Source organism: Genypterus blacodes, unplaced genomic scaffold (genome assembly GCF_046128005.1).
Source record: "Genypterus blacodes isolate CSIRO-AG114 ecotype Tasmania unplaced genomic scaffold, CSIRO-AGI_Gbla_v1 ptg000012l_1, whole genome shotgun sequence".
In the NCBI taxonomy this organism is placed as follows: Eukaryota; Metazoa; Chordata; class Actinopteri; order Ophidiiformes; family Ophidiidae; genus Genypterus; species Genypterus blacodes.
Genome location: NW_027466826.1, coordinates 6070083 through 6079867, shown reverse-complemented (window position 1 = coordinate 6079867; position 9785 = coordinate 6070083). Strand labels below are relative to the sequence as shown.

Below are 9785 nucleotides of genomic sequence, written 5' to 3'. Positions count from 1 at the left end.
CTGACCCAGAATTTATTCAGGTTCCACACAGCCTAAAGTCTTCATCTTGGCAATATTTGTTTGTGAATGTTATATGTTGTGTTTTGTTTGTCTCTGATAGGTAACGGAATAGTTTTAGTCTAAGTTTATGAAAACAAGAGTTGCCTGGGAGACACGGCTCTGGAATTACTCCCTTAAAGCACCATGGCGCCCGGTATCCCGCTCTATCCACGTGACAGTTTTGTCTTCCGGGATTGGTGCTTTTCAAATATATCGCGTTATCCCATTGGTCGCTTTTGAACTTGCTGTAGTGCGGTCGATTCAAACTGCTGCAGCTGAAGACTCCAGCCTAGCAGCGGTGTGTGCGCGCACAGAGCTCCGAGGACAAACAGCTACACACACGTAAATACACGTAAGTTTTAGTCTTACATCCATTAATAACTATCATTTAGCTGTTTTGTACACATTTAAAGATTGAACCGAAATCAGTGGCTGTCAGCAGGAAGCCGAGAAGAGGACGTTAGCCCGTTAGAAAAGACAATACGGAGACGGTACCATCGAAAAAACAACAAGACTATTGCACTTATTCGGTTAATTTAAGCGTCTATACGCTTTCGAACGCAATCTTACACTCAATTAACGCAAATGTTCCGCCTGAGCTACGAGATAAGCTAAAATGTCGCAGGAGTCATATGAGTCATTGACCGAATTTACGTTAGCAGTAATGGTTACCCGGCCTGAGTCTTGACATAACATGTTTTTGTCTGCAGGGGAAAATGGACGACTACCTGAGGATAGAGAAGGTTGGAGAAGGTTGGTGTTTCTGTTCTCTCCTACATCGAGTTTTTGGAAATTGTGTTGTTTGTTTGTTTTTAAAGCACATTTAAGCAGCTTCTTAAACCGTCCACCGATTAATAATCACATTAAAACCTTAGTTCTATCGCCATTTAGGCCATCCTTCCCTCCAAAACATCATGTAAACACTAAACAATTGTAATCAGAAGTTGACAGTGGAGATTATTTCTTCAATCCAAATGCTCTACAGACACAAAAGGCTCGTTTTCATGTTTACTCTCTGGGCAGAGGCAAAGATAACTGAGCTGCTTTAAATGGTGGCTTACTTTGAGAATGAGTCAGAAAAGGAAACATAATAAAAAAAATCAGAATTAGAGGCTGCAAGAGTGTTTTTCTTCCAGTTTTTCCTTAGCTCATGGTTTGAGTTGAATCTAAGTCACATTGATAGCAGATGGACTTTGTTCTCCAGTGATGCAGACAATGTTTATGAACAGTAACATGTGATTGCAGGTCAACTATACTGTATATTCTACTCACTAATCATTTTTTATGTAGTGTCCATACATGCAAAATGATTGACAGTGGCTTGGGGTTGATGTATTTTCTCCCAGGTACCTATGGGGTGGTGTATAAGGGCAGACACAAGGCCACGGGCCAGGTTGTGGCCATGAAGAAGATCCGCCTAGAGAGCGAGGAAGAGGGTGTTCCCAGCACTGCAGTCAGAGAGATCTCACTGCTGAAGGAGCTGCAGCATCCCAACGTAGTACGGTATGTTTACTGTAGAGCAGCAAGTCTACCTGTCTGACAAAATGGGACTTTTAAGTGTTATAATCTTAAAATCTGGGTGGTTGTAGATGGTTGGATGTGAGTACAGAACTTTCAAACACCTGGAATTCCCCCTAATCTACGGTTTACTTTATTGAGTTAAGTTAATACGACTCAATATACTTTTTTTTAACCTTCTTGTGAGGGCATTACATTGAAGACAGTATAAGGAAAAACATGTTGTTTAGATGACAACGTAGATACAAACATCTCTCATATTTATCCTCCACCTCTGGGTACATTTCAGATCGTCTCACTTTAGGAAAATGGATCTATGTGTAACCTTAAACTGAATGACCACACACACACACACACACCTCTTCTTCCCACCATTCCCAGCAAACCATCTCAGAATTCCCTGGAGAGGGAAAGTAAGAAACACATTAAGAAATGGTGACTTGGAAGTAACAGGAGAAGCCGGAGCAAAGGCTCCCAGTCAGAATGAATCCTGGGGCGTGAACCTGAGAAGTCCTCTTTGCATGACACACCAAGGACGATCAGAATACGTCTTACACACACACATACACACCTTAGGACTTATGCATCACATGCAGTGAATGCACTTCGATTCTAATCCATGCTGCCGTCTCCATGTGATGTCATACGGGCTTTGCAGTTTCCAGTCTCTGGTATTGTCGACATGCTATTCAAGCTTATGTCTTCCATTTCTTTTCCACCACACCCTTTATGTGAGTGTGTGTGTGTGTGTGTGTGTATACAAACACATGCAAAAAAGACTTCATTTTGCACGGCTCATGAAATTGGATAGATGGATAGATCACAGTAGATACTATGAACACGTGCAGGTGAGCTGCCAGTTGCGTTCTGTTTTCTATGAAGACGTCTGGATGATGCCCGTCTCGTTGTGACACACACTGTCTAAACGAGTCGTTGTGCTGGTTTGTGTGTCCCCCAGACTCCTGGATGTCCTGATGCAGGAATCGCGGCTTTATCTCATATTTGAGTTCCTGTCCATGGACCTGAAGAAATACCTGGACTCGATCCCTGATGGCCAATACATGGAGCCTGCACTGGTCAAGGTAACGGCTTGTAATTCATTTTGGAACGGTTCGCGACACGTAACAGTTGAATTCCAGGGGCGGGAAGTGACTTGAGATGATCCTAAACCTTCTGTGTTGACTGTCCCACCAGAGTTACCTGTACCAGATCTTGGAGGGTATCCAGTTCTGTCACTGTCGCCGAGTTCTCCACCGGGACCTGAAACCCCAGAACCTCCTGATCGACAACAAAGGGGTCATCAAACTGGCTGACTTCGGCTTGGCCCGGGCCTTTGGCGTTCCAGTCAGGGTCTACACCCACGAGGTGACGACCCACCCAACTACCTGTTTAGTGTTCAGATCAAGTCTAAACCTGGCCTGAGACACAGACTGACATCAGCTCATACTAACCAATAAGAAACAGGCTTCATCCAGATTCAGCTGCTGGGTTGATGAGGAGCATAGATTTGACCGAAGGTGTTGTGTGTCTGCAGGTTGTGACTCTGTGGTACCGGGCTCCAGAGGTCCTGCTGGGCTCGCCCCGATATTCCACCCCTGTGGACGTGTGGAGCATCGGGACAATCTTTGCTGAACTGGCAACCAAGAGGCCTCTGTTCCATGGGGATTCAGAGATAGACCAGCTGTTCAGGATCTTCAGGTACAGGAGATTCACTCACAGGCGTTAATGATCACATTCAACACAAATTGTGAAGTTAGACGACGCACATAAAGACCCATCGTGCAGGACCTGCGGTTTTCTAGTGTGGGTTAGTTGGCACCGTTTAACGAGTATCTTCTTTCTCTCTCTCTGTTCTCAGGACTCTAGGAACCCCAAACAACGACGTGTGGCCTGAAGTGGAGAGCCTACCCGACTACAAGAACAGCTTCCCAAAATGGAAGGTTGGCAACCTGTCCTCATTTGTGAAAAACCTGGATAAGAATGGCCTGGACCTAATGGCGGTAAGAACAATCTGACTTTAAGTGAGACTATTCATCACACACACACACACGGGGTGATTTATTATGGAGACTTTACTGGTCTCATGTGACCCTAGAGACTCAGACGTGTCCTGACCCAGCTGACTGGAGACGTAGATGTCCAGACATTTGCAAGCATGTTTGATGCGTTACGGCTTCAGCACAGTCAACAGCATATTTTGAGTTATAAAGTTTCATTGTTGAAAGTGTTGTCGAAGCGTCGTGTTGCCTGATGTTTAGCCCTGAGGCCACACAGAACTTCTTCTTCTTTTGCCACAGAAAATGTTGACCTACAACCCTCCCAAGAGGATTTCGGCGCGTCAGGCCATGAGCCATCCTTACTTTGACGACCTGGATAAAGCCACGCTGCCTGCTGCAAGCATCACCAAAATATAAACAGCATACAGAAAAACACATAACTATTATTATACTGTAAATACTTCTGTGTGAAACTTCTTTTACAACTCCCAAGCAACGTTTGTCTTCTCAATAAAGCTGCACTTTTTGACATGAATGTTTTGTTTTCAACACAAAGTGCAAATTTTATTTCAGGTTTTGTGTCACTTTTCTTTTCAGAGTAATCCTGATTTTTCTTTTTAACAATTACCTAATCAGGATTGAACCTCAGGTGTATTAAACACAAAGGTTATATTGATTTGAGTAAAATGAGATTTATTAGTCTCGTACTCCCAGGGGTTTGTGCAATGAGCAGGGGTGAGACATGCTGAAGACAATGGTTCACTAAAAGGGCCTCTATCTGTCCTTCATGATGGCGTTCCTACAGGATATCACTCGACTGCGCCATCTAGTGACACGTTAACACTGCAATGCACTGAATTTTTTATTCCCCACAATACTCTGTTGCCTCCCCTCCGATCAGCTGTTATTGATTATGATTGACGTTCATCAACAGATGACATATTTATTTCTTGCACAGTTGTTACAATATCCTTAAATTTTTTTTCAAATATTTGTTTATGTCAGTGTTGGTCTGTTTGTCAGCAGGATCACTCAGATGGGAACCTATTCTAATGAAACTAACAGATTGGACAATTCCTGCAAAGAACCCATTTAATGTAACCCACCGGATGCCTTATAAAAATTAATTAAAATAGCTAAACACAAATTAAGTATCTTGCCAGCTAATATACGAGTTATGCTCCTAAACGAAAAAGTCATCTGCACCTCTTCCTCCTACAGGGTTGTTACTTGAAGAGGAACCGTGCGAGCAGGATTCATTACTCTTTGTTGTAAACCTTTGTCTAGAATACTCTACTCTGATTTGCTGTACACTGTTATAAGATCTAGACACAAGTCACACATTCATTACTTGTTCTCTCAATGTTCTCTCAATCAACTCTTATAGTGAGCAATAGCATGTTTATACTATATTTCATTGGATGATTTTAAATCTCAGTAATAATCTCATCTAAAGAGGGAACATTCAGACTAATAGTAATAGTTAAACTCCTGCAGTCCCATTCTTACAGATCGAAAGTATAGCTACAAGATATTTGAACTCAATCACTTCCAAAAAAATTTTAACATAAGCAACATGAGCTCTCTTCTGTCCTCCAGGGGGCAGAGAGCCAGCAGCATGAAGGTTTTCATTGATGGCATAACAAACAACATTTTTGTAATGGAATGTAAATTACAACCTGATTTGTGATTGGAGTTGGTGTGGGTTTGTGAAATGAAAAGCAAATGGGAAGTTGACCGCTGCTGGCTTGGTAAATATTTTAGAAGTGTTTCTGTAAGAGAGGTCCTTCATTCCTCCATGAATGCCCCCAATTTTCCAGTAGGAGGTAAACAGTGCTGTTGTTCCATTCGCTCTTTTACCAGGCATAATGATAACAATAAATAGACACCTGCACCTGGGAAGTGGACAGCCACAGTCCACAAACACAAGCTGTTTGCTTTAATAATGGATGAACAAACCTCTTAACGACTATTACTGCCTATTGAACTCCACAATGCAGCAGAAAATGAAGTTTATGACTATTACACTAAATAATAGATCTCATGTATGTGTTTATTACAGGCAGAATAGAGGTGTGGGATTTCTCACCCATTTCTTTTGTTGAGTTTCCCCCGTGTCTCCCCGCTTTCTTCTTGTGCCGCAGCCCATGAAGTGTTTTGCAACTGCTGGAATGGTGGAATGATGTCACTTATAAAACTGCGCCTATGAGATCATCCTACTAGCAACACTGGCATGTGAGTCTACACACAGTTACATTGTCTTGTCATTTCAACATACTGTATCTTACCAGATGTTTGCTTCAATGAACATATTCAGCAAAGAAATTAAGTTTGTGAACACTTTTTAATGCAATGCGTAAATGTAAGGCTTGCTTTCTGATATCGATGTACAGAAAACACATCCACACACACATCACATTTGAATGCGAGGTCTAAACGGAGATTAAAGTTAAGACTGTTTTAGTTCCTGTGCCTGTGAAACCACATTATGAAAATATATCATGACAAAGATTTCCATCTTAAACTGTGAAATCAATTCGGGACAAATGTCACATTAAGACATTCACGCATCATTAGCGTTTTGATCATTGCAAAGAGTAAAAGCCTTTCACACAAAGGTTAGCACAGTCAGATCAGCATCGTGATGTGAAGGGAAAAATCAGACAGACTGTAAGTGCAACTTTCCAGCATTTGCTTCGAGAAAACAGTAAACATTCAAACTGTCAAACAAAATCCACAAAGGCCACAGTGAAATGATCGTTTAGGGGAAATAAAAACAGCAAATATCAACTAAAGATTTATTTCTGGTGCAGATTTAATTATTAAATTCAAATCTATCACTGAGAGACTCATCAAATCATTCATTTTATGAAATTAAAACATTTTTGAAAGATGCTTTGCTATTGCCAACAAACATGTAAAAGTGTGCTTTACACCCCAACACAATAACTTATGACAAAATATCAAAAGGTGCAACTTTGCCCAGATCCAAAAAACATCTTAAATGGACAAGTTAAGTAGAGGAAAAACTCACTTGTTCAGCCTTAGCAGAGGTATGAGCTTTTGTTTTCATTCAGACTGGTGTAGTGCTTTTGAAAATCTGAGCTGACAAAACGCCTCCGACCTTTACATCTCCCAATGTTTAAGACCCCAATATGGTCCAAAAGATGCAAGACAGAACCGTGACAGGACGAGCTGGTGAGAACTGCATGCAATTAAGTCCTTAAGTACGTTTGTCTGTCCTTTTTCTTCTTCTTCTCCTGGCTGTGATCAAAATATCACGATTTATTGCATCACCAAAGAGGAGCCAATGGGAACCAGTCGTGTGATATTTGGACCAATCACAGCCAGGACCAGGTATCGGAATTACAAAAGACAGAGCGTCTCCTTAGAGGCCACCAGAAGAGCCTGAATCATTGCGTCTGCGACATCTGATGACATCTTTTTACCCTGAAAGTTAAACTTCTTACGAAGCATATTGGGGGCTTCAGGAATCAGTCAACACTCCTGGATCTGCCCCATAAAATGTAGTGTGTTCATCTCTGGACCGTGACCCCTTCAATCCAAGTTTGATCAAAATTCATTCACAAGATTTGAAGTAATTCTGCTGATAAACCAACAGATGCAGGTGAAAACATTACGTCACGTTTACGAGCCTGTATGCCCCTAAACCACTTTTTAAAAGATTGTAAAAACCAAACAGCATACTAATACAGTAGTTTGGTATTAGACCTGTACATGTAAAAGTTTCACGTTTGCAGGCAGCCAGAGGACTTCAAAGCAACACATTATTGCACTTTACTGTGCGTGTTTTCCTCTCTGGTTCCCCTGAAGAATCCAGACCGTTTGCTTGAACCGCAGTGAGCTGTTGAGACAAAGTAACATCAGCGCTGCCTGCTGGACAAAACCACTCTCAGAGGGCTGCAGTCGCTCTTGGGGGAGCTGGAGAGAAGACATCCAACATTTCCTTCCATTTGTGCACGTCTACTTGAAATGTGTCCCATTGGCTGTCAGAGAACGTCCACTCTGGGAATTAGTGTCTTATAACTGCCTTCCTCTGGACATGTTCTGCTGCATGTTCCACATATTAAAACACATAAATAAGTCAGTCAGAGAGTTAGTTAGTGTCTGACTTGTTCTGGATTGTGGATATCTCTAGTCCATTTGATCATGGTCTCTGGAGATCGGTACAGGAAGATCAGTTTGGAGTAAAGCTCCTCTTCAAGCTCCAGCTCTCCTGTTTCACGCACCTGAAACATGCAGACATGGCGATTCAAGATGGAATTGTGCAACATTCAATATGTTTAAATGTATGATCCATCTCTATCTCCATACAAACCCCTTTGTCTCTATACTAGCACGGTTTCTACATTTCTGTGACTTTTCCTAAAGTTTTATGGATATTTCAACATCTGAATGGGTGTTATTCATCAAATCCACTCTTTATGGACACACTCTAGTAACACTGAGCCTCTTCCTAAAGCATTAACCTCTATGTGTCTGTGTCACTCACTCCCATACAGACAAACACCCCATGCAACAGAAAATAGAGATCTAATTGTATCTCTGACTGAGGTCAACTTGGTGCACAAAATGAAATGTACACTGTGTGAGAGTGGTTATATGTGTGTGTGTGTGTATTCATTTATATGGATCCACACTAACCAGGAAAATGTCTGTGCAGAGCTTCAGGATGCGATCCACACAGGGCAGCTCCTCAAACATGATGGAGTGAGAGATTTCACTGAAGAAGCCTCGCACAAACTTCCCAATGACCAACACCACAGACACATACAGACCCATGATCCTGAGGGGAAGGGGGAGCAGAAAAGAAGAATATAGAATTGTATCTTGTGTACTTCATGACACATTTTGCTTGTGTGTGTGTGTGTGTTCCTCACCCATATCCAGCCAAGAAGCCCAGGCTGGGTGGACTGACTTTGTCATTAAATATGACCATGGGTAAGACGCCACATGAGTCTGATGATGGGACGCAGTCTGCTATAGCAATGTCCCACCACTCCTGGTGTCCAGTGCCATTCTGTGACCTGTCACTCATTAGGGACAACGTTATATCCAGGAAGCTGTCTTCAGAATCTATAGGGCAACAGACAAGCAACAGACATTCTTCTTAGATTCAGTTATTTATTTATTTCATAATTCTGCCACACAATTTTATTTTATTTTATTTTATTTTATTTTATTTTATTTTATTTTATTTTATTTTATTTTATTTTATTTTATTTAACAAAGTGGTCCCGCAAAATGGTGGGTGGGTTTCGCGGAAATTCAGTGACCTCTGACCTTTATATAGTTGATTGACTGGCTTGGCTTCGGCTCCATTAGGTGCACGTATGTAGTTGGGGAACATATGAGGAACACGCCTGGGGAGGAAATCACAAACCATCTATAAACCACACAACCCAACATCTATTAAAAGGAACCAAACACACAATCATCAGGATGAACCTACACAGGCTCAGTGCGATTCCCCACCAGGAGGGAGGCTAAGTCCGCTCGGACTGAGCTCCCAGGTTCCAGATCTATAGAGTGTTTGTCAAATGAATGTTCCACTGTCCCGCCTTTACCCAGATCCCTGAGACAGAACACATCCACAGACAAGGAGACACAACCAGCGTCAGCATTACACCACAATAACAATGTCCACATACAAAAAAGGGTTGTGTGTGTGTATTTTATTTTGTAGTGGGTATTATCTTATTTTGTATGATGAATGTCGCTCTTTCACCTCTGGAAGTTCCAGGCCAGACGCAGCGTCAAGTCAACGGGACTTGCCAGTAGTTCCTTGATGACTTCCTGTCTGCTGGGGGGGCTGATCCTCCACACTGAACCGGAGCTGCCTTCAATCATGGCTGTCACTATGTCATCATAACTGTACAGAGTTATGAACTGCATGGCTACCTGCACACACACACACACAAACACACACATATTGCTTTATTTTCTGCCTGTGTTCTCTCACATGTAATCATTTTAATATAAGGATTTATGGCAGAATCTTTACTTCACAAATACAAAACATGTCAGTGTCATGTGTTTGACAGACAGAGGGACAGAGTGGAATCCATACGCACTGCATTGTCTCCAAAATGTGTGGTGAGTTTGTCATATTCTGCCTGTATGTAGGGCTGGATGGACTGCTGCTGGACGCTCATCGTGAACAGAGGCTGGACACACACACAAATACGCACATGTCAGATCAGAACTGGT

General features: G+C 42.1%; 2 protein-coding genes across 2 annotated transcripts in view; one reads left to right on the top strand and one right to left on the bottom strand.

The window, feature by feature from the left end:
- The first annotated feature begins 275 nt into the window (after positions 1–275).
- cdk1 (cyclin dependent kinase 1) lies at positions 276–4547 on the top strand. Its single transcript, XM_076166712.1, has 8 exons — positions 276–391; positions 750–792; positions 1386–1542; positions 2516–2639; positions 2752–2922; positions 3092–3255; positions 3416–3557; positions 3855–4547. The coding sequence occupies exons 2-8, from the start codon at positions 756–758 to the stop codon at positions 3969–3971; spliced, it is 912 nt and encodes a 303-aa protein (XP_076022827.1). The 5' UTR covers positions 276–391; positions 750–755; the 3' UTR covers positions 3972–4547.
- Positions 4548–5909: 1362 nt separating this feature from the next.
- Positions 5910–9785, bottom strand: part of piezo1 (piezo type mechanosensitive ion channel component 1 (Er blood group)) — a 43485-nt gene continuing 39609 nt past the window's right edge. The window contains exons 48-54 of the mRNA XM_076164091.1: positions 9650–9742; positions 9304–9476; positions 9028–9150; positions 8859–8938; positions 8456–8651; positions 8220–8361; positions 5910–7804 (exon numbers count right to left, since the gene is read on the bottom strand). Of these exons, the coding sequence (XP_076020206.1) occupies positions 7676–7804; positions 8220–8361; positions 8456–8651; positions 8859–8938; positions 9028–9150; positions 9304–9476; positions 9650–9742 (936 nt within the window). The 3' untranslated portion in view covers positions 5910–7675. The remainder of the gene's footprint in view (positions 7805–8219; positions 8362–8455; positions 8652–8858; positions 8939–9027; positions 9151–9303; positions 9477–9649; positions 9743–9785) is intronic.

Bases quoted from the DNA above. Each gene is read 5' to 3' on its own strand.
- cdk1 (XM_076166712.1), top strand. From the start codon at position 756: ATGGACGACTACCTGAGGATAGAGAAGGTTGGAGAAG. The intron at 2,640-2,751 runs GTAACGGCTTGT...CTGTCCCACCAG, and splicing joins TGGAGCCTGCACTGGTCAAG to AGTTACCTGTACCAGATCTT. The intron at 3,256-3,415 runs GTACAGGAGATT...CTCTGTTCTCAG, and splicing joins CAGCTGTTCAGGATCTTCAG to GACTCTAGGAACCCCAAACA.